Below are 27972 nucleotides of genomic sequence, written 5' to 3'. Positions count from 1 at the left end.
CGATGGGCATGTGCAGCGTCTGAGCTTGGTGTGCCCCGCTAGCTGCTGCCGGAACACACATAATTAATAATTCCTCCCAAAAGGGGAGGATGGGGAGAGCACGTTCTGTAAACTGGCTGTGAGCGGAGCAGTAAAGATTTGTGCTAAACTTGTGAGCTTTGCAGTTGCCAGCGCTGGGTGTTGCCTTCCAAGACATAAAAGATGTAGTGCCCATCTTTTAAAAAGGGAAGGAGGAGGATCCTGGGAACTACAGGCCAGTCAGCCTCACCTCAGTCCCTGGAAAAATCATGGAGCAGGTCCTCAAGGAATCAATTCTGAAGCACTTAAAGGAGTGGAAAGTGATCAGGAACAGTCAGCATGGATTCACCAAGGGCAAGTCATGCCTGACTAATCTAATTGCCTTCTAGGATGAGATAAATGGCTCTGTGGATGAGGGGAAAGTGGTGGACGTGTTGTTCCTTGACTTTAGCAAAGCTTTTGACACGGTCTCCCACAGTATTCTTGCCAGCAAGTTAAAGAAGTATGGGCTGGATGAATGGACTATAAGGTGGATAGAAAGTTGGCTAGATTGTCGGGCTCAACGGGTAGTGATCAATGGCTCCATGTCTAGCTGGCAGCCGGTATCAAGTGGAGTGCCCCAAGGGTCAGTCCTGGGGCCGGTTTTGTTCAATATCTTCATAAATGATCTGGAGGATGGTGTGGATTGCACCCTCAGCAAGTTTGCAGATGACACTAAACTGGGAGGAGAGGTAGATATGCTGGAGGGTAGGGATAGGCTACAGACAAATTAGACAAATAAGAGGATTGGACCAAAAGAAATCTGAGGTTCAACAAAGACAAATGCAGAGTCCTGCACTTAGGACGGAAGAATCCCATGCACTGCTACAGACTAGGGGCCGAATGGCTTGGCAGCAGTTCTGCAGAAAAGGACCTAGGGGTTACAGTGGATGAAAAGCTGGATATGAGTCAACAGTGTGCCCTTGTTGCCAAGAAGGCCAATGGCATTTTGGGATGTATATGTAGGGGCATTGCCAGCAGATCGAGGGACGTGATCGTTCCCCTCTATTCGACATTGTTGAGGCCTCATCTGGAATACTGTGTCCAGTTTTGGGCCCCACACTACAAGAAGGCTGTGGAAAAATTGGAAAGAGTCCAGCGGAGGGCAACAAAAATGGTAAAGGGGCTGGGGCACATGACTTATGAGGAGAGGCTGAGGGAACTGGAATTGTTTAGTCTGCGGAAGAGAAAAAACGGGGGGATTTGATAGCTGCTTTCAACAACCTGAAAGGGGGTTCCAAAGAGGATGGCTCTAGACTGTTCTCAGTGACAGCAGATGACAGAACAAGGAGTAATGGTCTCAAGTTGCAGTGGGGGAGGTCTAGGTCAGATATTAGGAAAAACTTTTTCACTAGGAGGGTGGTGAAACACTGGAATGTGTTACCTAGGGAGGTGATGGAATCGCCTTCCTTAGATATTTTTAAGGTCAGGCTTGACAAAGGTCTGACTGGGATTATTTAGTTGGGGATTGGTCCTGCTTTGAGCAGGGGGTTGGACTAGATGACCTCCTGAGGTCCCTTCCAACTCTGAGATTGTCTGATTCATCTGTAACAGCTCAGTGGAGCTTCCTCTGCAGCGTGGGGACCAGGTCACCTGCTGGTTTGAACTAGAGTAAGTGGTGGATTCTCTGTATCTTGAAGTCTTTAAATCAAGATTTCAGGACTTGGTAATTCAGCCAGTGGTTAGGGGTCGGTTACAGGGGGGGATGAGGTTCAATGGCCCACGATGTGTAGGAGGTTAGACTAGATGATCCCCTCTGACCCTTAAAGTCTGAGTCTAAAGTCTTTAATCCTATTGGGCTAATGTGAAGAGTTTTCTGCATGCTAATCGAATGTGTTCTGTTTTAGCACTGGTGGTCTAGAGTGGATAAGGGGCACTGGACTGGGAACCGGGAGGCTGGGGTTCTGTTCCCAACTCTGTGACCTGCTGTGTGATCTCTGGCACATCTCTTCCCTGTCTGTGTGAGCTTCTGTTTCCCCTCCCATGTTTGAGCTGTCTGTCTTGTCTACTTAAGAATGTAAGCTCTCCGGGACAGGGACTCTCGCTGTGTGTACGTATGGTGACTGGCACAGTAGGGGACCGTGCTTTGTGAGGCCTTTCGGTGTTATAACACAAATAAATAATAGCTCCAAAAGAGGGATTTGCATGTCATTTGATTGGTGCAGCATTTCAGATATAACATTCCTGATGTCTGGTCTTCCCTGGTTTTCTAGAGGGCTTCTTGATCATCCAAGGGCATGCACAGATGAGTACTCTCACACTGTCACTGAAAGGAGCAATGTGCATGTTAAACTGGCTGTACAAAATCACCTCGCCCCTTCCACACTTTTCTGCGTTTCCAGTGTCCTGTAAATAGCAACATGTATGGAAAAGGCCTGAATCTCTAATGTGTGTAAAAGGGATAGGGGAGGAAGTCCGGGAAGAAAACCCCTTTTGGGCCATCAGAAAGAAGAAACACATGGCACAAGACCAATATTGGGGCCTTCAGTCCTTTAAAAGGAATCACAGCCCAGTCCTATCCCTTTGCCATTTACAGACCTTTGTGGGGCAGGGGTGGGGTGTGAATCCCAGACTGGTAGGGCCCTTCTTGTTCTTGAACCCACTAATCCAGAAGGCGGCGGGGGGTGGGAGGGAGGGGGGAGAGCTTTTTAATAAGCAATCTTTAAAATCAGTTGCTCTGTTCACCATTCACCCTCAGTGAAGGTGGGGTGTGGGGGAAATTGTTTAAACAGCAGGGAAACTGATAAGCCATAACAGATTTCTTTCTAGTAATTATTTCTAGTAATTAGCTTCTTTTCAGAGAAGTGTTTCTAATCGGGTGTGCATTGTGAGCTATTGTGAATTGCGTTCTTCCTGGACAATGGTTTTAATCTGCCCATGGACGTGGGGGTGTGATGACTCTCCTTTTTTAACTTTTTTTTTTAATCTCTCCCTGTGCTTTCCCCTCCCCTCCCGAAATAATTCTAATAGAATTACTGGAGTCGGAACAGAAATTTTTTTTTTAAATTCCTTCAGACTTGCTGCGTCAGCGCTTGGGGTTGTGGGTTGCTGAGTTCATTGGATGGGGAAGTAGGGAGTACATATGGGGCGGTGGAGAGTGAAAGAGGCAGTGCTGCTTGCTTCTGGGGCTGGGTGATTTGAGGGCATCCATGTGTGAACTCCCAGGGGCCTGGCAGAACTGCAGGATGTTCCCTGGCTGTAAGCACCTGCACTTCACCGGGGAGGCTCATCTGCAAGTCCACAGAAAATGCAAATAGCCTTTTCTTGGCTTGTTCCTTTGCTTGTCCAGGGGCAGAAACACTGAACTGGCATGTTAGCTTAAACGGGCCGTCCAGCTTGCATTGTTCTATGTGAGACACTGTGCGTGCCCAGGGGTGGGTGTGAAAGTTGCTGCATGATATAGCTCAACATCTTGCTTAGTGACATGCCTGGAAAGGTACTTTCAGTGTAAACCCTTATTTTCAGGGTTTGCTGATGTCGGGATAAATGACCATCTGGGATGAAGCTTCCTGTTCTCTGTCCTTGTCCAGAAGTGAATTCAAATGTTGCCTTTTTTTTTTTTAAGAGAGAATTTGCAAGCAGAGAATGGAAATCAGTCTGGCAGGTGTCTTTGAAAAGCTAGAGTTACCTGAGCACTGATGCATACCATGTTACATTTTAATTTCAGACTAGGCATGTAGGCTAGTCGAGTGGTTAGGCAGCAGTTGTGCAGAAAAGGACCTAGGGGTTACAGTGGACGAGAAGCTGGATATGAGTCAACAGTGTGCCCTTGTTGCCAAGAAGGCTAGCGGCATTTTAGCTGTATAAGTAGGAGTATTGCCAGTAGATCGAGGGACGTGATCATTCCCCTCTATTTGGCATTGTTGAGGCCTCATCTGGAGTCATGTGTCCAGTTTTGGGCCCCACACTACAAGAAGGCTGTGGAAAAATTGGAAAGAGTCCAGTGGAGGGCAACAAAAATGATTAGGGGACTGGAACACATGACTTATGAGGAGAGGCTGAGGGAACTGGGATTATTTAGTCTGCAGAAGAGAAGAATGAGGGGGGATTTGATAGCTGCTTTCAACAACCTGAGAGGGGGTTCCAAAGAGGATGGCTCTAGACTGTTCTCAGTGACAGCAGATGACAGAACAAGGAGTAATGGTCTCAAGTTGCAGTGGGGGAGGTCTAGGTCGGATATTAGGAAAAACTTTTTCACTAGGAGGGTGGTGAAGCATTGGAATGGGTTACCTAGGGAGGTGGTGGGATCTCCTTCCTTAGAGGTTTTTAAGGTCCGGCTTGACAAAGCCCTGGCTGGGATGATTTGGTTGGGGATTGGTCCTGCTTTGAGCAGGGGGTTGGACTAGTTGACCTCCTGAGGTCCCTTCCAGTCCTGATATTCTATGATTCTGTGTACATAGGCCTTCAGCGAAGGGCGTGCCAAGTTTGGGGGGAGGAAATCAATTGAGAAATTGCTTATTATAAACGGGTGAAAATAACATACTGCAGACCCTCTCTGGCAGACTTGTGTGAGCATGTGCGTATACAGGAGTCCAACAGAAATGTGGAAGGGGAGTGCAGGGAGCTGGAGGAGAAATAAAGGATGGGGAAACCACAAGCCTTCGCCATGTTAAGAACTTTAAACAGTTGACATTCCCAGGTATAAAACATTTAAGCACTTAAAACCTTTCCATGCGGCTAAAAGTCTCCCAGTTCTCTCTTCAGTACCTGCTATCCCATGAGTGTTGTCCCCCTACCCCTTTCTTCCTCTACGCATGCTCGCTCGCTCGCTCTTTGGACCTGTCCAAGTCTGCAGAAGTGGAACTCTATAGTTTTGAATCCCCTACGATCTGTCAGAGCAGGGCTCCACTCCTGTGGGCCTTATGTAGCAGCCTGATTCAAACTTTTGGCCTTCCTTCAGAAAACAGAAATGTATAGCTTCTTTTTAAAGAGAGAGTGACTTTGGCAGCTGAGCTTTGGGGGAGTTGCCCCCAGAAGAATTGCACCATTTAAAAAAAATCCTGAAACTTTAAACATCCTCCACCCCCGAAGTTAAGATGGCTGGAAAGATTTGAGGCATCCAGTTCTCACTTCCAACTGATCCGTCTTTTCTCAGTGCAACCCTATCCAGTTTACGTTGCCCACCCAATCTCAATTTTGCTTCCTAAAATTTGCAAAAATGTGAAAAATTCAAAATAAAGTATGTAGGGGATCTGTTTCCTGCATCTCCTGTATTTTTCAAGGATTCTTAACATTTGGGACTGTCTGAATTTTTGTAACCAAGTGTAATTTTTTGGGAGGAGGTGGGAGTAGGGATTGAGGGTATAAACGGTACTCCACTGAAACATACTTTAGTCCTCGTTTTTGTTGAGGTGAGTTTTTCTGTGGGCACTCAGCCTGGTTCTTGAGGAGAGGGGGAACCGATTGCCCAGAGAAGAAACAATACACTGTTTTTGTGATCCCCATGGAAATGTTGGCTTTTTCTGTACAACTAATCAATAGAACAGTGGGTGAATTTCAAAAATCTAGATATTTGTTAAAATCAGGAAGATTCTGTCAAACATACTAATCTCTTCCCCCCAACCCTGTGAATCAGATTTATTGCCTTAATTGTTGACAGCATTAGACTCTACAATCTCTTGTGCTTCCCAAAAGGGTTGTTACTTAACTTTTTTGTCTCGCTGAAAAAGGAAGTGTTTTCAAACACCAAAGTTGCTTTCAAACAGTGAGAGTCACTTGAATCCACAAAAGCCAGGAAAGCCTGAGTTGAAGCTGACCTGTCTGTTGTTTTTCAGAGCACCATTGTCCTGCCAAATCCCTCTCTGTTGATGGTGTAAAATAGATTGCTAGTACCTAGCCATACTCTGTATTTATTATCTGAGTTAGCTGCTGGACAGGAGCAAGCGATTCTTAGTGCAAGATTTTAAAAGTGTGGAAATTTCAGCCCTACTGTATGAACCTGCATGTGCATGTTCTGAGGCTTTGGAGAGTGTCAGACAGAAATGTAACATTGTTTGAAAAAGAGATTTGCCGTTTTAATCCGGTGCGCAATAATTTCATTTTTGTTTTGCATTGTGAGCATTCGCACACTTGATTTTTTTAATGCTGTTTGTTGCCTTAAGATGGTTGCGCTACCTGATACTTGCCAACAATGCTTTAAAAGTCACTTAACCAACAAAGTGATACATGTAAACTGCAATATATTTGCAGCGGGGGAAGCTTGTCAGTTGCTTACCAGATAAAGCGTTCTGGAATTACCCTGGTTTCCCTCCGATTTAGGACTAAGCATGATCTGCCTGACACAACCTGTTGAGTTATTTCTGTAAAGTTTCAGGATCTGTAGCAAATATAGCTGTTAAGCTCTTTTAAAAATTAGGTCGTTTAAGAGATCCACCCTGTGACATTTTGACCTTTGTTTACTTAACATTTAAGGCTGTGGAACAAAATAGTAACATGGGCTGGAGTATTTTACCATCCTTAACTGTAAGTGAGGTGCATTGAATACACCTGCGGCTCGGACTCTTGTTTTGGAAGAAGTGAGAACATGCTGTCACAATGCAGGGGCAAGGGCCTGCAGAGAAGAATGCAGTGAACAAGTTGAATGCTGTCTCTGCTGGAAGTGGCATGATGAGTCTTTTTTGCTGGGTGGGTGGTGTTGTTCCTAGCCCCCCCCCCCCCCAGACCTTTTCTGCATGTGGGTGGGTTCAAGTTTCATGCAGTCAGTTTGATGCTGTCTGAGGTGGGAGCACACCATTAGCACCTGTGGGGTTCAAGATAAAAGAAGAATGCCATATAAGCCACCTTCTGGCTTTTCAAAACCAAGCACCATCCTCCTTGGTCCTCACACCTACCTGTCTCGAGAAGCATCTGAACACACACATTTGCTTCTGCCCACCTTAAGAGAAAAACCAGATTGGGAGAGTTCTCTTCCTCACCCTGTTTGCTCTCAACAGAGAGATCCTGTTAACTGGGGGAAAGGATGTGTCTTTAATCATGTTAACTCCCCACCAGGCTACAGTGAGGCCAGCTACCACCACTTCACGTGGCAGCCTGCATCCTAACAGAGCTTTTGTATTCGCTAACTAGATTGGGCATGTCCTGGTAAGCAGAAATGTTGGGGTTTTGCCGAAGAGTTTGAGAGTTCTCTTAGTGGAAAGGGGAGATTTGGCTGAATGACGATTACCTATAGAATTTAACGTGTTCAGCAATTCCCTGCTGATGCTGCCTCTTGAGTTGTGTAGACCCAGGGGATACAGTGCTGGTGAGCTTGTTTTGGCTTGCGGGACACTCACTCTCCCCCGCTCCCTTGGGGCACTCGTAACACGTCGTAGTTATGGCTGGTTGAAAACTTTCCGTCAGAGCTGATTTTCAATTAAAGGAAAAAGTCAGTTTTCCATGGAAAACTTCAGCTGTTTGTTTAAAAAACAAACACATGAAAACGCAAAATTCTTCTTTGAGTCGATGTAGACACATTCCACTTCGATCAGTGCGTGCCCAGTGCACAGGAGCCAGACACTTTTGCCTAGCAGTACCCACGGGGGGGCGCTCATGCCTCGTGGCCCCTCCCCTGGCTATTGGAGGTCGTGCTGCCCCAACCCCCTGCAGTTCCTTCTAACTGCCCATGGCTGGAGCTCCATGTGGTTAGAACCTCACAATTAGTCTTATTGCCTGGTGGGAGTTACATTTCAGATGCCTCATGCTCCCATTCTCTAGGGGCCAAACTCCCTGGCCTGCATCGTGGCCATAAAACTGCCATGCTGTAGCACCTCCCCTCGACAAGAGGGGACACTGATGAGCTGGGACAGCAGTGACCAGACCAGTGAGCCCAGCCCATGCAGTGCTACAGCAGCATTTCAGAACCGAAATATTTCTATCTTCAATTTTTCACTGAAAACACACAATTTTCTGCAGGGAAGGGGAGAAACAACACCCTGTTTCCCAGCCAGCTGTATTTTTAATTGCTCCCCCCGAGGCAGGCTGCCAGTGTTACTCGGTGGTGGTGGGAAGGTGGTTTTAACCTTTTTACCAGGGCATATCCCCTTGGTGATCATCAGCTAGAGAGAGAGGCTTTTCATTTCAAACAGGCTCCTTCAGTGTTAGGAAAGGTCCTGGATTTCCTCCCAAGGCATGGAAGTTGTGAATGCCTGAGTTCCTCAGGTTTGAATGGGAGGTCAAAATTCTCAGATAAATACTTGCCACTTAAAAACAGTCCCAATTTCTGGAGGTTTTAATATCCAAGGGGAAAAAATAATGCCCCCCTCCCCTCCGTCTGAGTTTGAATTCAGCATTAAATCCTTGCACTGATAGCGTACCAAAATGATTTTTGCTGCTGTTTGGACAAATACGTGCAGATTGTTAGTTAGCCATGCTTAGCTTTTGGTTTTTTCTGTCCCTGGTTCCACCAAATTTGGATGGCTTTTTTTAGTCTGTCTGGAGGGGTGGTTTTGTTTTCTTTCACCCTCTATTCTGAAACTGTCAGTTTCCATGGCCACGAGCGGTTCCCTGCATCATTGCAATTTTTTTTAAAAGGACCAACTGAGCCCTGCTGTTCTGGAAGGTAAAAGATCTCCTGTTTTTGCAGCAAACTATTATCTGCTTCAGTTGACATCCTGATGAAGGGCAAGAGAAGCCAAAATTTAAAGATGGGCTTTGCGCCCAAATAGCGAAGGCTCTGAGTGAGTGTATGCAGCTTTGTAGGTGTGTTCAGCTCCTTCTGTAAATTTATACAAAATGCTGTTTGTTTTCCTTCACCTTTAGGGAAGAGCGGTGAAAGAGCTCCCTACTCAACGTTCAGCAGAGATACCGGGATGCCAGGACTAAATCAGGTAACAATCATAATAATCAATAAAAATGCTTTAATTTTTTAAAAAACGGAATGAATTTGGGGGAAAAGAGCTTAAAAATAAGGACCGAGTTTTTCAAAGTAAACTGGGGGATTTAGATACTCATCTGCCATAAAAATTAAATGTGAGGCTGCTTTTCAAATCTCAGCCAGCGGCTCTTGTTTCAGTTTTGTGTGTGAGGTTTAATCAGAAGTGTTGAGAGTTTAAGGCCCTGCCTATACACACAAATTACACCACATCAGTTTTTAAACCTGTGTAACTAAACTGATACAAAACCCTATGTAGACTTATTTTAGTTTGAGTAGCTTATTTCTGTTTAGCTTAAACCTGCTTCTAACAGACTCAAGTTAAATTAATATAAAGCCTCTTTGTGGTGCTTTAAATGCCCACACAGCCTTTTACACTGGTTTAATTAAAATGATTTAAAGTGACTTCTTTAGTTAAAGTGGGGTAACACTGTGTAGAAAAGCTGCCGAAGGGTTTATGCACCCAGTTCCCATTAAAATTAGTGTGGGGTTCGGTATGCAGATCTCTTAGGACTCTTGGGAAATCTCAACCTAAATTCTGAGTGCTCTTCTCTGTTTTCCCATTGCATTCCTGTCTTTCGTTTACCCAGGGTTGGCTCAGTAAGTCCCATTGTGAAACTCATGGCTTTTTAAATGCCTAAAAAATAGAGCAGCATAATTGGCTAATTTTCAAGAGAAAGGGGCAACTTGCTCTTATAATGAGGGGGGGGAAGACCTGCTTTAAAGCTCCACACTGCATGCACAGTTTTTCCCTGGGGAGGGAGAGAGTGAACCACACATGACAGATGGGAGTCACGTTGCTCAAAGTCTGTCTGTCTGCTACAACTGGGAGTACGCCTCCCCACCTGTGTTGACTGACAAGGGCTGGCTCTGTTGGAGCTAGTGTGCTGAAAATAGCAGTGGGAACACTGCAGCATGGGCTAGCCACCCAAGTCCAGACCCAGGAGCCAGGTGGGCTAGTATGCAGGTGGCTAGCCCATGCTGCAGTGTCAGTGTGCTATTTTTAGCCTGCTATCTTGAAAACAAAGCTAGCATGCATCTGTCTAACCAGCTTAATATAGGCCTCAATCCTGAAATGCAATTCTTACAGGAAGATCCCTGCACCATGAATCTCAGGGGGGCTGTGCTTGGCTCACATGTGGATCTTACAGCGGGATCAGGGCCGTAGCATATGCTAGTTTGGGGGGTGACCTGTTGACATCCTTCTGTATATGGGGAGGCCATCTAGCTGGAGCTAAGTTTAGTAATAGTCAAGTTATCTAGCTTCTTGCCGCCAGCCCCCTCAGTTAACTCTTTGGGGAAGAAGTGAGTCCCGCAGCTCAAACCTGCATTGCTAACCCTACCCTTTGTGAACATCGAGTCACCACTCCAGTGCTCTACAGCGTAAACAGTCCGACCATTGCATTCAATTGAGTGGCTGTTGGCTGGGCAACTTCTTTTATAAAACCCTTGTTTTAATTTTACACAGATTTGTCATAATTTCCTCTTCTCTGAACTGAGGATGTTTCCTTTGCTGAAACAGCTGTGCTGTTTGGCTGTGCCAGAGTGGATTTAATTTACCACTGAAGCTGCTAAAATAAAAATGGGACAGATGCCAGACCTTGCTTTTTAATGTTATGATTTTGTTGAGGTTTTATTGGGAGGGGAGGGGGGAAGAGGATAAGGGGGGGGGCTATAGGGTAACAGAAGGGGGGTGGGAGGGATGGTGTTGCAATCTAGAGGAGGCCTCTCTAGCCTGGAAGTGTTGACGGGGAGGGTGGGTTCAGATCAGATAGCAGCCCACAGGAGGAGACCATTTGCTGAAACTCTCCCGGTCTGGTTGATAGAGGATAGACACCAAAATTCTCTTGTAATTGAACATCAAGGAGCCAAGCGGCTGGTATCTGCACTGCTCAGTCTCTCTCGAACTCTGGGAACAGTTGTTACTGTTGATTTGGTTTGTGCTGAGTTTCTAACCTGCCTGGCGGGCCGGCTAGTGCCTCTTCTAAAGCTTCTGAGAATTGTTGCACAGCAGATGTATTGTGTAGGCTCTGTCCTCCCAGGGACTGGACAGGCAGCCTCAGAGAGGAGCACATTCCTCTCTCAACCACCCAGCTCGGCATGCTCCAGATGGGGGGAGGGGGTCTCCAAGCTGCTCTTCCATTTAACCCTTAACTACCCAGCAACAGTACAGAGATGGGGATTGGGTGGGGGGAAGGGCAAGGAAGGAGAATCACTAATTCCCTCAGAAGCTACCTAGGAACTAGGGCACTCTTTTGCCAAAACAGTTGAACTACCTGTTTAAGGAGCAAAACAGTAACAACTAGCAGTGCTAGCCCTTTGTAATCTCCTCTGGGATGCTTAGGTTTTCACTTTCCTTGGCTCCGTGGTGTGTAGCCTTTTCACACAAAGGTAATATGACCAGTGGAACAGATTGCAAGAATTTTTTTACCAGCTGTGAATACATGATCTTCCCCCAAGCCCCCTTTCCGAGGAGACTGATTTCAGAGCAGTCTTTTTTCAATAGCCAGCTATAAACATTTTTCCCAGTTTCAGAAAAGCTTGAAATCCTCCTTTACTGCAGTTTAGCAGCCTCAGAAGATGCACAGGGAATAAGCTTTTATTATTTCTAGGCCCTCTTCCATCCCCCTAAATTTCCAAATAAATATAGTAAACCTTTCTCCTAAGCTAAATAAAAACAACCCGCTAAATACGCTCCCTGCTGAGTGCTCCGCACGGGCTTCCCCCTTTTGAGCATGCAAGGCACTTTGGTTTGTGAGACTCGTACTGTGTTGCAGGGAATGCTGGGTTTGCGCTGTTCTGCACAGCTTCCAAGGTCAGTTTGTCTAAACAGAAGAGGCGTTTTCTCCTTCTTTAACAAGGAAAAAAGAGGGGGTTGAATTTCCTTACTAATGTACAGCAGAGGAGGAGAGGCTGAGAGAGAATTATTTAAAAAAAAACAAACCCAACCCAACAGACTGTTCTTCAGCATTGGGCAGGCTGGCATTTGGGTTAATCATTGATTCAGACTGCACTGATGTTTCTTGTGAAAGCTCCCCACCAGCAATGCTCCTGGAGATGGAGATACAGTATGGCACAATAAGGCACTGGCGGACCTAGGTTCTGTTCCTGATGCTGCCACCGGCCTGCTGGGTGACCTTGGGCAAGTCTCTCTCTCTCTGCATTTCTGTTTTCCATCTATCGAATGGGGGTATTGGTACGTAACTCTCTTGTAGATCTGGAGATGAAGTGATATGGAAGAGCTGGATATTATTATTGAGTGGCAATAATCGCCCTGTGCCATCCACCACAGCTCCTGTTCAAGGCAGACTTTTTATTTTGAAAAGCTCCCAACGTAAATCTCTCCTGCTAAACTCTGTTTACAATCTGTGAAACCTCCAGCTGCTTGTGAAGCGGATTGTGGGGATTGAGAGGGAGCTTTCAACCATTGGCCTTTCATCAGCTGGGAGGCAAGAAACAGGCTGAAGCAGTGTAGGTATTTGTGGTGCAGATTAGACACAGCAGACACTTTCTGCTTACATCAGACCAAACCAAAATAGTATTTTAAAAGCACAAACCTGTCATAGAATCATAGAATATCAGGGTTGGAAGGTACCTCAGGAGGTCATCTAGTCCAACCCCCTTCTCAAAGCAGGACCAATCCCCATCTTATTCCCCCCCCCCCCCCGCCTTAGTGAGCAGTGAAGTTCACTCTCATCATCCGCTACCACAGAGATAATGGTAAACTCAGCAAATCTTGGGCCTTCATTAGAATCATCTTTAAGGCCAGAAGGGACCATTCGGATCATCTGCTCTGACCACCTGCATACCATAGGCCAGGGAATCTCACCTGCAGGGATTTCCTGCATCCTGCCCATGGCTTGTGCTTGAGTTAGAGCATGTTTTTAGAGAGGGAGAGAATCCATCTTGATGTAAAGGCTTCATGCGATGGGGAATCCACCAGGTCAGTTGTTAAAATCACATACTATTAAAAGTTGTGTCTGTCTTCTAGCCTGAATTTTTGTTGCTTCAGCTCCCGGTCATGTCTTCAGAAGGCGCTCCGCTTGAAATGTCTTACAGGACCCTGATTTCCAGAGGGATGGGCGCCTGGCACTAGCTGAAAATCAGGCCCTTTTAATGCATGTGCCCCGTCGAGCACCCAAAATCATGGGTCACTTCTGAAAATTCTGGGTTCAGGTTGTAAACTGGGATGGAGGGTGGGGTGGGGAAGAACATTTTGGTTCTAATGGAATTTCCTAAGGAAAACAAGTCATTGATAGTCCAGAGATCTAAAAGGCATTTAAGCAGGGGTTAACCACTCTGCAGAGTAAACAACTGAAGCAGAGCAGGGTAGGATTCAACAGTTTAGCATACTGAAAGGCTATAATAATCACATTCTAATGTGAATCACTAGATCTGAGATCGGAGCCCCGTTGTGATGGGGTCTGTATGTACATATTGTTAGAGACAGTCCCTGCCCTGAAGAGCATACAGTCTAAATAGACAAGGCAGATCAAAGGAAGGGTGGTTATCCCCAATTTATGGAGGAGGAACTGAGGCACAGGGAGTCCATGGTAGACCAAGGTACCAGCCCAAGTCCTGAGTGCTGTTGACCACAAGACCATCCTTCCTCTTGTCCTTAGACTCAGTAGCCTTGTCTGTATTAAGCTGCTTGGGAAATCTTCCACTTTGGGCTTCTGCAGTGGCTATCGTCAAGGGACCTGCAGCACCACTATTGCTGCTGTCAACCACTTGTGTTGCCAGAAGCATTTCTCTCCTCCACCGCAGGAGCGTCTTTTGTTTGGGTTTTTTTTAACCATGGTGTCTCCTAGACCAGTTCTGAGCAGGGTTAGACGACACACTGGTAACAACGTGGATGCCCCATCTATGTGAGCTCTGCCACTATTGCTATCCTGGAGAATCTGCTTAGCAGTCCCAGTGCATGCCTTAAACTGAAAACCTGTCCTTTCTCTTGTACTACTCTGCACCATCACGCACACTCGGTCGTAGATGCAAATGACCGAATGCAGCCAATTGACTGCAAATTAGATAGACATCTAGGTTCTGTCATTTGTGCTCAGTTAATTACACCTATAATTTTGCACCCACAAATAATTGTGGGTGCAGATTTAGAACTTGGAGTTCAGGCATCTTTGGTAAACATGACTCGAGTTCTGGATGGCTTATTTATTTTTGCCTTTTTTATGGCTGGTTGGTTTGATTTTTAGGTTGAGGTGCTCCAAGGCAGCTTCTGTTATCTCTCAATGACTGTGATGGTTTTACAGCATAATTACATGAAAGGGTTTGTGTGTCTTCTTGTTTGCAGACTGGTTTCCTGCCCAGTGAAATGGGAATTGCAAGTCCAACCACACTTTCCCCCACGGGGGTGAAGGGAGGGTCTCAGTATTATTCCTACCCAAACAACCCTCGTAGGAGAGGTGCTGACAGCAACATAGGTAAGTCACCGTGAATGTCCCTCTGGTGCAGCAATGCTGATAGTGAGATAATGAGACTAGGATGTCTTCTCTCTTGATTTGCACTTTAAATTGGTCAAGCTGACCGTGTTGGTCACAGAAATGCTCTACTGTCTTGATGCCATTCATGATATAGAAGTTAGATCTCTTGAGAACATGGATCTGTGCATCAATGCTGCAGGGTTACATAGATGTGGATCTGGCAAACATTTGAAAAATTCATTGCCAGACTGGGTTATGTAGCATCTTAGCGATGTGTGATTTCCTCCACTCTGCAGGCAAATACCTGCCAAGATTGTAAAAAGTGACTAGTGATTTTGGTTTCCCAACCTAAGACAGATTTCCCGTGGGCAGGTGCTCAATGCTTTCTGAAAATCAGGACCCTGTAAGGTGTCTCCAGTTGGGCTCTCAAAATCACGAGTCACATCTGAAAATCTTGGCAACTATGTGAGAGTGCCCCTCTAACCTTTAACCCTATTGCCTCTGCTCAAGTGCCCTTTATATAAAAGCTACCCCCAGTGAACCTTGGCTGCCAGGAGTGATATAGTAACAACGTTTAAGTAATACAGTAAGCAACACAGAGTCCTGATTATCAGATGGTCATCTGCCTGAGGAGTTTGAAGGCACTGAGTTGTGCCTTTGGCCTCTAAGGTCTTGTCTACAGAGGGAGTTGTTCCTGCTTAACTCCAGCTGTGGACTCTTATTCTGTAATAAGAATGCCGTGTTCCTGTTTAAACTTAATCCAACATGATTTAAACTAAACTGGAACAAAGTGCTCTTATTCTGGAGTAAATGTATCCACACATGGTGTTACTCAGGAACAGCTTTTGTGCTTTAATGAGGATTAAGGTAGGGTGTGAATTTAACTTTCAAGTGTAGACAGGCGCTCATGCTCCAGTGCTGATGTTACCTGCTAACACCCCCCACCCCGTCTGAAATTGTTCTGTGGCTGCTGATTTTGTCTCTGCACTGCAAATGGAGCCAGATGCAATGTAACCCTACATGCAGTTTTTCCCGGGTATTTTTAGAAAGGGGAATGCAGGTGAGGGTACCTGCTTTGATATTCAAAGCTTAATTGCGTAAGAATTTCACTGTTTCAAGTTTTCAGCTCCACTGTTTAAATGGATTGAGTGGTTCTGTGTTATGAATTCTTCTCCTAAGCTAGAAAATGTATGAATGGGCACAGTCCCTCAACCTCCGCTCACACAGCAAACACGTTGCATTTGATGTCTAAAACTCTCACCTCTGACTAGGATTAGCCTTAATTCTTCATGAGAAAATCCATAAACCCTTAGCTGAGCTTCTAGGGATTTCCCCCCTGAAAATGTACCTTCCCACTATACCCTATCTTTTACCTTAAAAACACTACACTGTTTATCCCCCTGATTTGGATCTGAGACCCACCTCTTCTGTCTTCATGGGCAAGTCAGTGCAATAGCCCTCCATCTCTGGGTAAAGTCCTAATGCCTGACATCCTATCACAGTGCCCTTTGCTAAGCACGTTATTTTTTAAGGAGCAAATGACTGATGAGCTCACTTGTGATCTATGCCATCATGCGCCAGCAATGCCCCTCTGCCATGTACATGGGCCAGACCGGACAGTCTCTACGCTAAAGAATAAATGGACACAAATCTGATATCAGAATTATAACATTCAAAAACCAGTAGGAGAACACTTCAGTCGCCCTAGACACTCAATAACAGACTTAAAAGTGGCAATTCTTCAACAAAAAAAACTTCAGAAACAGATTTCAATGAGAAACTGCAGAACTGGAATTAATTTGCAAACTGGACACCATCAAATTAGGCCTGAATAAAGACTGGGAGTGGATGGATCACTACAGAAGCTAATTTCCCCCTGTGGATACTCACACCTTCTTGTTAACTTTTTGAAATGGGCCACCTTGATTACATTGGCCTCATTAGCACTGCAAAAGTGATTTCCACCACTTCTTGTCACTAGTTGAGAACAGCCCACTTCCACCTTAATTGGATTAGCTTGTTAGCACTGACCCCTCCCCCCGCACTTGGTAAGGCAACCCCCATCTTTTCATATGCTGTATATTTATACCTCTCTACTGTATTTTCCACTCCATGCATTTGATGAAGTGGGTTTTAGCCCACGAAAGCTTATGCCCAAATAAATTTGTTCGTCTCTAAGGTGGCACAAGGACTCCTCATTGTTGGAGCTCACTTGTGTTCAGGTTGCAGGGTGAGCCAAACATTGCATGGTTTGATTCCTTTCCCTTCTTCTCCCAAACCCTCTCTAATGAACCTATTGGCACCCTTTCCAAAAATCAGTAGTTTATGCATGGCCTTTTATCCTGGGATAAGTGAGCCCCTGTTATCACGGCAGCAGCTAACAGGGGGGGCTATTTTAATATTCTCAGGTCAATTTCTCCCAGGAGAACACGGCTGTAAAGAGAACAAGCAGAAAACAGGAGCCGTTGGACCTGAGGCATTGCAACACGCTATGTCCAAAATCAGTTTCCTTTTGTACAGCGTTACCAAGGAGTTGTAATCAAAGTGGTGCCCTTAATGCTGTGTCTTCTATCAATGGCGGCTTTACTTAGCCACACTTTGTGACTAGCTTCCGACACCCACTGGGGCTTCATATCCCAATAGTGTCAGCAGCCAGCCTGTAACTTACCCTTTCAAAGGTGGTTTCATATCCTCTGTTCTTATTTATTTTATTTTTTCCACACCAGATGGCCAGCCTAAAAAGGTTCGGAAGGTGCCCCCAGGACTGCCCTCATCGGTAAGCAGCACTGCACAGAAATCTGCTCTGCAGATATTCCATCTAGTTATAGTTAATGCAGTATCTAAGCTCCGTTACATCTTCAGGTTGGATCTTTCAAGTTGATTTAAGCCTCCCCATCCCCAACAGTTTTAGTATGGACCGGTGGCTGCTAAATCTCATTTTAACTATATTCCCTACTGCAGCGATAAGTTATTGTCCCTACAGATTTGGTCACCATTGATCCAAGTGCTGTGGGGGGGGGGGGGGTGTATTTTGGGGGGTAGGGAAGAGGTTTACTGGCTACAGTTTAGTGTGTCAGAGAAATGGGAAGACATTTAGGGGGAGGGAGAGCTCAGTGGTTTGAGCATTGGCCTGCTAAACCCAGGGTTGTGAGCTCAATCCTTGAGGGGGCCATTTAGGGATCTGGGGCAAAAATTGGGGATTGGTCCTGCTTTGAGCAGGGGGTTGGACTAGATGACCTCCTGAGGTCCCTTCCAATCCTGATAGTCTGATTGGTAAGACCAAGTTCTGTGCAGATGCAATGGGGCCGTAACCTGAGAGAAGTGAGTGTAACGCTTCAAGTGCAGAATAGCTCTTGGTAGTGCCACCTGGGTTGCAGGGCAGGAAGGGGAGGAGAGGGAAGCAGAAGGCCCGGGTCCGACACTGTTGCTTGTAAGGTATTACTGTACAGCCAGAGCCGCCACCTCTGCAGCACCACCTGCACAGTAAAAGGACGGCCTATCGGTTATAGCCCTGAATTTCTTGGCTCTTGTCTGTCTGACATTATGTGGCGAATGCCCCTATGAAATGTAATATTCCACACGAGCAGATTTCATTCCAAAAGGGAAACCAAACCAGTTGTAACATGGGCAGGCAGCTGGGGCCGGTCCAGGTGTGCAGGAATGCCTGTGTTTTATAAGAATGCCGAGCAGCCTGTAGGAATATGTTAGCCATACTTCTGTGGCAGTTATTGGGGAATAAACTGAACAGTGTCTTTATGGCTGGAAGTAATGGAATCTCCAGGAGAGTTAATTGGAGTGGACTGGAGGGTTCTCACGCAGATGGGAGCAGAGCAGCTTTGCATTGGCCAGAAGCACCGAAGAGCAAAACTGCATTCCATGCTCTAGCTTTTGCTTGACTGCCTGTGTGTGGATGGATTGCAAACTTCAGGTGAAAGTGGAGGTGAAATTCTCTTGAGTGGAAGACTTGTGCTCTTCTGAGTGTGTGCTGTGAGCCTTCCGTTCTGCTCAGACTACACAGGCCCAAAGTCTCAAAACACATGGGATGGACACACATTCACTCCTTCGTACAGGGAACATAAAACCGCTGTGGTATTCCTTCCTTTAGTGTAAAGCACAGTCTGTAATCTCGGTTTCATGATTTCTGAAGTGAAATGTTTTCTACGGTGAAAGTCCAGCAGGACACACACAATTAGTTTGGAATAGAGGCAAGTTTGGGACTAACCAATGCCGACCCCCGAAATGAAGGACACTTGAGGGGCTTCTTATTGCAGGCTGTGCCCTAGTTTAGCTGCAATAAGCATCCCCTGTGGTGCATTTTAAGCTGCCCTGTTCAAACCGAATCTGAATTCATGCTGTCCCTTCAGGTCCAGGGTGGAACTCGGAGCAGTTGAATTTGGGTTAGCTCCCAGAGCATTCATTGGAGGTAGTATATGAGAAACGCATTGCTCCTTAGCAGATGGCCAGTTAACCCTGCTGGTTACAGTTATTGGCTTCAGTTTTCAAAGGAGGTACTAGTGATTGTGGAGGCCACGGGGTCTCTAGTTTGAAGGGGCAGGTTTCCAGAGGATGGGTGCTCAACATTTCCTGAAAACCAGGCCCCTTTACCATCTCTCTAGCATGGCACCCAGAATTCCGAGTCGCTTTGGAAAACTCTATTGAAGCACAGACACTGTGCTCCAGGATGAATCAGGCCCAAAGAGATGGTAGTCTCACTGCATGGGATCATTCTGCTTGACTGCTGGGCCAGGCACAGAGTTGCTCTCTGGTACTGGAGCCAAATTGGACAGCAACCCCCTCTTTTGCCTTTAAACAAAATAATAATAAATTCTGAGCCAGCCCAGCGGCAAGGTGGCGTGAATGTGCATGCGGCTCTGTAAACAGCATGCCCCTGTTGTCGGAGAAACTACCCTCTTCTTCCCACCCCAGCTAAGAGAGAGTAGGATGGAATTTACTAGGAATAGTATAACCTGTTCTGCATCCCTGGAGGAAAGATGGAGGGTTATGTAATCCTTAGCAAAGTGCAGCAGCCCCTGAATTGCAGTGGCAAGGGACCAGTGGAACATAAATGGCTAGAAGTCACGTGTGGGAGCGCACGCGCTCTTCTCTTCCAGTGCAGGCTGCTAAAGCGAATTTAGCTTCACTTTTTCATAGAGAATTATTTCCGTGGTCTAGGGGTGAGAGAGTGTCTGCTGTCTCTTCTCTGCCCTACCTCCTCTTCCCTCCTTTCCCGCCTTAATTTTTTTTTTTTAGACCTCCATGAGGTCTAAAACCCTCTTTCTCCAGGAGAGAGAAATATGCACCTATACATAGAATTAAGTATGTGGCCAGTGAGGCTTTGCCCTCCTAATGGGCAGCTGATCAAAGAAGTTTTCTCGTCTGAGGTCGTCTGCAAACATTCAGCAAAAGAGCCTGCTCCATGTTATCACTGGACCCTGTGCAAAGTAAATAGGTTCATAAACATCTTATTAAAATAAAGTACTTTAATCTTAATTCCATAACTGCTTTGAAAACTTGGAATGGTCAGTGGCTGAAATAGTTGAGGGTGGCTGAAGCAGGGGAAGCGCTGCCAAAGGCAGCATGAGATGCAAACACATCAGTGAGTTAAAGAGCGAACTAGAAAAGTTAGTGGAAAGCATGGAAGCCGGGGGATGTTGCCTACTCCTTTGATGGCAAGGGAGATGGGATGGAGGTAGGCTGGTCTTTCTTCTAACTATCAGGTCTGGTCATGAATGGCCCCTCAGGTGTGTCCTGTGGTCACGCTGTTGTACATTAGCACATGGTCGTCCTTGAGTTTTTTGCCCTTGTGAAGTAGCAGCTTTGGAAAACAGCAAAGTCTGCTGCAGCTCTTATTCTCTCTGTGCCGCTGTGCGTTCGCCACCCACACACTCCTTTCTTTCCTTTGGGCCCGAGGAGCCGCATTCTTTCCTGTGCTGCTCTGAGTAATAAGTCAGGGTGTATGTGACCGTGTCTGGCGGCTGGCTGCATAGTTTGGATGGCACAATAAGGAATGGGTCCCGAGGCAGAGAGTCTGTGTCTAATTACCCCACGTGCAAGAATCACCCTGAAAATAGGCCTGGAGCCTGTGCACTTAAAGCCTGCTGCCATTGAAGTCTGTAGGAACTTTCCCATCCGCTTCAGCGGGAGAAGGATCAGGGCCTGACTGAATAGTGTTGAGTGTGATACAACTGGCAGCTGCTTAGAAGGGTTCAGTTGCATCAAAATCCATTTGGTAAAAGTACAGCTGAAATCCTCTTGCTTGTGTCCCAGATATCCCGCTCTGTATCCGACACCTGCCTTTCGCCTCTCACAAGCCACCTTAAAATTGCTTCTTGGATACACCAAACTCTGTATGACCTATGACAAATCGTATCAGTTTGCCACTTGCTTGGTTTAAAAGATGGAGGAGTTACTAAGTGAAATTCTTCTGTTGTGCAGAAGATCTGAATAGGTGCTCACAAGGGTTCCTTCTGGCCTTTGGATCCATATATCAATGGCACTGCCGCTGCTGCGTTTTCCCAACAAAGGGAGTAAAAACTTGTAATCTGGGTCAACGAGAGATTCTGCCCACCACATGCGCACCAGAGCGGAGACACACACGTGTTGATCCAGCATTTGCTCTGCCTCCCTGAGACACTAGCCAGCCCCTACCTTTTGCTTTTTGACCCAAGTCACATTTCTTAACCATCCATGTGCCCTTGTCTAGTAGAGATCTCAGATCACATACATACATACATACAACTCGAAGCATTGTCTGGCTTTGTCTCTGAGTCCTGTGGAAATTGGCTTCAGTGCTCCTAGAATAGTAGGTTGTTTGAAGATTCTGTTGCAGTCAAAAGTATGGTGGCTGGCAACTATTTTAAGTGTATAAATTTACAGTCTGGTCACTGCTCTGTTTAATATTAGTCTGCAAGGTTGCCTGAAGTCCCTCACTGGTTTATGCATTTGAACAAGAATAACAGGGTGGGAGAACCAAAACACCCTGAGAATCCCAGTGCTGGTGAATTTAATGCGGTTTCTTGGCAAGCTCCCTCCTTTTACTCTCCGTGCTAGCAATTTTAAACACAGGAAATGATCTCACCTGTAGGTCCCAGAGGTCTGACTCTCTAGCTGACAGAGGCAAAGGCTGGGGGGGGAGGAGAGACCTGGCTATGATTTACTGTTTCCTGTGGGTCTGCGTGTGGATTCTGTCAGGTCCTCCCAAGCACAGAGGATTTTGGAGGCTCGTCGGCTGCTTTACATATTTTGAAGGCAGGCTTAGAGGGCTCTTATCTCTGTGCATGGTGACTTTCAGCAAGCTGGGGATGCTAGTTGGGGAGAAGGGGGGGGGGCAGCTGATGGGTGGGGTGACTTGAGTTGAGCGGCCGCCTGCCTGCTCTCTGGAGGACAACAGACAGCGTTAGCTGATGGAACATCTCTATTTCCAGCTCCCCCTCTTCTCCCCTCTCCCTTAACCCCAACTAACATACTCTTAGATGTCTTTAGAAAAAGCTGTTTGAAAGCCTCCTTATTATTTAACGCCGAAACGAAAGATTTCCAGGGCTTTTCTTTCTTTCCTAGAAACATCCTCTTAAAATGAGCGGCTTGAATTTTATGCATCTGTTGTCTCCAGGCTTTTAAAAAAAAAAAAAGTGTGTGTGCATGTGTCCACACTCCCCACACACTAGATCTACCTCACACATCCAGGGAGCGCTGATGTGTCGGGGCGGCTGCATGAGTGAATTGCATTGCGGTGGGTGTGGAGGACCTCGGAGCGTTAATGAGTAATCGGACTGAAATTTGACTCCCTTGAAATAGAGCTGGGGGCGGGGTGGGGTGGGGAGAGTTCAAAGCCAGGAATGGGGGGTGCCTGTGTCCCTATGGGAGGAGGCAGGGGGGTGTTCCAGCAGTCTGGGAAACAGCAGGGTGCAAACGTTGGACACCTTCGGAATCCTGCGTCGGCTTCCTGCCTGGGTGAGGATATTTCTTACCGTTTTTTTTATTCTCGCTCAGGATTTATTAAATATGTTAAACCTCCTTTCCCCACCCCCACCCCTTCTTCCTCTCCTCCAGTGCTGCACAGCTGCCTGGAGACTGGCCAGGTGCCAGGGGCTGGCAGATGGTGCAGGGCTATTAGATGTGCTTCATTCGATTCCCTGTCCCAGCTCCCGCTATTTAATCAAATTATAGGAAAAGTCAATTTACTGGATTCTTATTCTTTGTAGCCTGTTCCATTCCCCATCTCTCCCCACCTCCCTGCCACAAACACGCGCAGTCCACACACACACACACACACACACTTTTTTTTCATGCATTCCACTTCAAGGTTTGTCTCTGTGTTGAAATGGGGAGATTCTTGGATACAGACAAAAGCAAAGGGCTTTTAGGTTGTTTTTTTTTTTAAGAGGGCGTGGGGGCCAGTTGTCAGCATCTGTCAGTTCTCTCCCTTCCCTCTGTGGTTTTTTTATGAGTTTATGATCTAAATTTGTGCTATCAGGTCAATAAAGACTCCATCTGAACTTGGCGATCTGTTGAAACAGAAGGTCACAAGTTACATTCTCTGCCGTCTCTTTCTCCTCCAGTCACCCAGAGAACACTGCAGTTTGGTGATTGCTGCTTCTGGGTACAAAGCAGCAGGAGACACACGGGGGGCCCCTATAGGAGTGAGGGGAGCAATAGGGACTCTTACAGCTCTCCCTTAATTCAGTCATCACCTTCAGATTAGCCCAAAGAGTTGTGGAACATGTTAAAACGGTGGGGTAGGGGTCGTAAATCTGCTGTGTGAGCTGACAAAGAGCTAGTGGATGGTGGTGGGGTTTTTTGTTTTTGTTTTTAAAGACACACTGGTGTATAGTATTGGAAGACAACCGACTTTGGAGCATGGTCAGGGGGTTTGCTCACTAAGAAGAGAAAGCGAAGGGGCAAGGGTATATGAGAGAGAGAGAACAAGGGATTTTTAAAGCCTCTTTGGAGGACATGGTTCTGAGGTTTTTTGTTTTTTTTTTTAAAGATGGAGTGTAAACATTGTCCGGAGCCTTGTGAAATTCATTGCATCACTCCATCCAGGCATGCGCTGGACACACTGGGTATCAGTGATTGTTGTTTGTCTCAGCTGTGGGTGCTCTTCTTTAGATGGTGCATTTTGATGCCTTCGTCTCTGGGATGGCTAGTCTGAGAAGCAGGAACTGAAGGTGCAAAGGGATGAATTTATTTTAACAAGAGTAATCACCGATGCTTTTCAGAGCACATTTTTGCTGTCTCCCTGTTAAAACCCATTTTCTCAGTGTTTTGGGCAATTGTAAAAATAGAGCCATTCTTCTACTCTTCCTCATTGGCACTTTGTACTTGTGCCAATAAAAATGTTAGAAGTTGCAGACTGGGGGGAGGGTGAATCGGGGGGAAATAGACCCTTGCCACATCCCTGCTGGCTTCCCTTACAAACAGAAATGCTTTTCCAGTCATTTGATGAACTGAGAATGCCCGGAAAAGTTACTGCAACCCCCGGTCCCTGCTTTCATATGTATTTAAAAAGAAAATAGTTTCAGAATGAATCAATAGTGATGAAAATAGGTCCTGGGAAGGTTTTCGCATCAGTTTAAATGGCATTTCGGTTTATTTGCATATCCAGTGTGCGTTTGTTCAACACATTTGAACATCAGCACACGAGAGATTTGTCTTCAGCGGGCTTTCTAGCATCCATTTGGTCAATAACCCTTTCTTTGCTACCTGCCTCTATTCTCAAAGTGCTACGGAACACATGACATGCACATAGCTCCACTGTAGTGTTGCTGTAGCCATCTACAGAAGCAGACCTCTGCGAGTGTCCTTCATTTTGAGGGACAACGCTCCTTTGAGTCCCTTAGTTGCGCTGAATAAACGGAATAGGTGTTGGTTCCACCTCTTTTGTTGTTGGAAATCCTTTACTGCAGAAGTAAAGGTTCATGGGGCTGACCAAGAGTTATTTGCCCTAAAGGAAGGAATCCCGCAGCATTCTAGATTCCGTGCAGGCATCATTGTGTGCGCGTGTTCGGTCTCCTTCGTTTGGAGTCTGTCATGCAGCGGGCCATGTAGGCTCCTGTTCCCAAGAGCCTGGCCCATTTGGAGAGGATGATGCTTTTCAGTAAACTAAGCCAGGGCTTGCAGGTGTCCTGACCTGGGCTGCGTCGCACATGCTGAGCGGCAGGTTTTCATGCTGCTCGAACCCAGCACTGTACCCGTGCCGCCGGGCTGAGCAGCTGGCCTGCAGTGGGGTGTGTCGTAGAGGGTTTGAATGGAATTTGGAGGTGACTTCTGTCAAGGGCTGCCAGGGGGTGAAGAGCCTCACTGATGAAGACCTTGGCGTCTGCCTCAGTTTCCCAATCAGTCAAACGGGGATAATGAATACTTGCCTCCTTTGCAAAGCACTCTCAGCTCTCCGGATGAAAGGCACTACGGAAGAGCTGGGTATAGGTGACAGTGAAGCCTTTTTGGTAAGGAAAAGCAGATACAGGAGCAAATGGGTCCAGAATACTTGCCTCCCATTTCCCTCTGAATCTGACTGGGGACTGGGGTTTAACATCCAGAAATAATCCTTGTGGTTACCCATAAAAAGCCATAACAACAGAAAAGGGAACTAAAGAGGAAAGCTGGAACTTCTCGTGCTGGCCTGTTCCGTCACACACGGGGCATGAAAGATCAAAAATGTAGGGCACGTTTCTGCTTTCACTTCTTCTCCACCCCCTCCCGAGTGTTGGCAGCTGCGCGTCAGTTGGATTTATTTGATGAAAGATTGATTGTCTGGGTGGAAAGGGTCGGTTAGGTGATCTCCAGCCCACATATGAGATGTGATGAGGGATGCAGGAGGCCAAGTTTAGTGTGACAGCGGGGAGAGGCACCAGGGAGAAGGGGACAGAGTTAAGGTTGGTGCCCATCTTAGCTGTGAGGATTTCCTGAATAACTTAGTGTATCGCTTTTCAGCTTTAACTTTGGCTGAACTTCTTCCTTTTTCTTTTTTTTTCCCTTTTCTTTTTACTGTGGGAATTGGCTACATTATTAGCCACAATAAATAGGTTAAAGGCTATCTGGTGGGGAAAGGTAGCCTGTCAGGAAAAGGCAGAGGGACGAGGGAGAAGAGAATCTAGAAGGCACGAAAGCTATTTGAATGGGCAGGCCTCTCTCCCTACCTCATCCCCCTTCCGGCCCTTTGCAGGTGTATCCATCCAACTCAGGTGATGACTACAGCAGGGATCCAGCTGGATATGCCCCCTCGAAACCTCCCAGCACTGTGTATCCTGGAGCCTTCTACATGCCAGGTCAGTAGTTAATGCTGGTGACCCCAGCTTCACAGCAGCTGCCCCCTATCCTGTTACATCCAAAGTAGTGACAGAGGGGATTTCCTAGCAGTGTGTGATGCAGTGTGTGTGGGTGGTGGTGGGGCAGGCATGCATAAAGCTCACTTGTAAATACGTACACCCAATAATGCTGTAATCACCGCCATTACATCGGATCCCAGGCTTATGGCTGGTTGTAGCCTCCTGACCTACAACCTTGTCTTGCAGCGCACCTGAGCCCTGAGGCTGTCCTGCAGATTGTAAGCTTTGCAGGGCAGAGACCTTCCTAGCAACCTGCCTGGTCCATTAATGCGGCTCCTAAATGCTGTCGCACTACAAATAATGTACTGCACAACTCCTGTGTCCGCACAGAGTGCGCGCCATCAGCATTACTCAGCTAGTCTCCCCTTCCCCCCTTTGCTTCATGGGACTCTTGCCCTGCTGATGTTTCTTGTGTGTTGCAGTTTTATATCCCCGGTGTTGACATGGTTGCTTGCCTTGCAGATGGACTTCATAACTCGCCAGATCTGTGGAGTTCGTCCGGCACCATGAGCCAGTCGAGCTATGGAGCCATGCTGGGAGGCTCCTCGGCTCCTCTCACACAGTCCAGTGGCTTTAATAGTTTACATCAGCACGAACGGATGGTAATGTGTCTCCGGTGATGTCTTAGCATTGAGCAGAGTGTGAATGTTTAGGTGGCACCATGTAGTTGTCAGAGTAACAGCCGTGTTAGTCTGTATTCGCAAAAAGAACAGGAGGACTTGTGGCACCTTAGAGACTAACCAATTTATTTGAGCCTAAGCTTTCGTGAGGTACAGCTCACTGCATCGGATGCAAAGCTTAGGCTCAAATAAATTGGTTAGTCTCTAAGGTGCCACAAGTCCTCCTTTTCTTTTCATGGAGTTGTAGGAGCACAGGGCAGAGTGCCAGACTCTTGGGGTCTCTTCCCAGCTCAGCCACTGACTCACTTCCCTGATCTGGGTCTCAGTTTGCCTGGCCTGTTAAATGGGAATAATGATTCTCACCTTCCGTGGAGCAATTTGGCGAGACTTTTGTAGTCTGACAAAGGGTACGTCTGTGCAGTGTTACTGTAAAATACTCTTTCAACCGGCGCTAGCAAGGAGCGGACTTTGGTGTTGAGTGAGATCCCAGGCTTCTGTCCCTTTGTAAACATACTGACGGCTTGCTCTTTGGCAGCGCTCTTTGAAATAGCAAGATGCTCTTATGCCGCCGTTCTGAAAATACGGGTCATCGGCCTTGTAATTGTCTCTGCGAGGCCCCTCACCACCGCATCCAGGCCCTGGCAAACATTAATGTAGTTTGTCAGTGACCGGGAAGTTACCCCTGTTCTGTAGCTGGGGGCACTTGGGCATAGACATGGAAAGTGTCTTCCCCTCCCCAGCTAAAGCAGAGCACTTCGGGTTTATCCTGCTGTAGGGGTGTTCACTCGATTGTCCAAATGTAACCTGCCCAGCGCTAGCTTGGTGATCAATTTAGATCTGCTCTGAGAATTATTTTGGGAGCGATCGAGGCCTGGGTGGTACAGGAGGGCAGACTGTACTGGACAGAGATCAAACTGGTACCCTCTGGCCTTAAAATCTGAGACTGTCTAAAATTAGGTGTTTACTTGGCCCTCACTGCAGTAGTGTCTCACGATCTTCAGAATATTTATCTTCTCAACCCCACGTGTGACGCAGGGAGACTAAGTGACTTCCCCAAGGTCCTAGATTTCCTGACTCCCACTCCTGGTGCCTTAGCTACCAGACCGCCCTTCCTCCCTCAGGGCGAAGGCATGGATGCTGCAGGATCAGCTGTAGAAATGAGAGCCTGCATTCCGAGCCGTGGCTACCGTTTTCTGAAGTGGGGGAGTGCAGTCGTTCCCGCTGGGGGTGGGGGGGTGTCCGTGCGGTGTGTGGGCAGGTTGCCTATTCTGAAAAGAACCCGTCTGCTTCTTGGCCTTCCAATTTCTCAAACATCCCCCTTTTCCTGCCTCTCTCCATGCCCCCCCCTTCCCCCCCCCCAATTCAAAAAATTTGCAACAATGAATTTCAGAATCTGGAAACTTTCCACCAGCTCCATGGCTGGGTGTGATAAGGGGTTGCGGGGAGGGAGAATTCATGAAAACGTGTCCACAATTTTTGCTGATTTTGGAGGGTGTTTTCTGCGCTCGCGCTCTCTCTCTCCCTCTCCCTCTCTCTCTGACTCAGCTGCAGTTGGGGACTTTCCCCATCACTAGAGCAGCAGCAGAATCCCCCTCAGTGGCAGTAATGTGGCAATGTCCTAAGTTCCCTGAAAGCCACACAACAAACTATCAAGGGCTGCGCAGGCAGGGAGAGGCGCCCTTCCC

The 27972-nt window shown here is 46.8% G+C and overlaps 1 protein-coding gene across 8 annotated transcripts in view; it reads left to right on the top strand.

Annotated features, from left to right (window-relative positions):
- TCF3 (transcription factor 3) overlaps positions 1–27972 on the top strand; it is a 122036-nt gene that overhangs the window by 74086 nt on the left and 19978 nt on the right. For all 8 annotated transcript variants that reach the window (XM_074939225.1, XM_074939224.1, XM_074939223.1 and 5 more), the window contains 5 exons: positions 8794–8861; positions 14211–14340; positions 17067–17116; positions 25505–25607; positions 26130–26269. In XM_074939225.1, coding sequence (XP_074795326.1) covers positions 8794–8861; positions 14211–14340; positions 17067–17116; positions 25505–25607; positions 26130–26269 — 491 coding nt within the window. The remainder of the gene's footprint in view (positions 1–8793; positions 8862–14210; positions 14341–17066; positions 17117–25504; positions 25608–26129; positions 26270–27972) is intronic.

Source organism: Natator depressus, chromosome 25, assembly GCF_965152275.1.
Source record: "Natator depressus isolate rNatDep1 chromosome 25, rNatDep2.hap1, whole genome shotgun sequence".
NCBI lineage: Eukaryota > Metazoa > Chordata > Testudines > Cheloniidae > Natator > Natator depressus.
The sequence above is the reverse complement of the archived record's forward strand: the minus strand, read 5'-3'. Positions and strand labels throughout refer to the sequence as shown.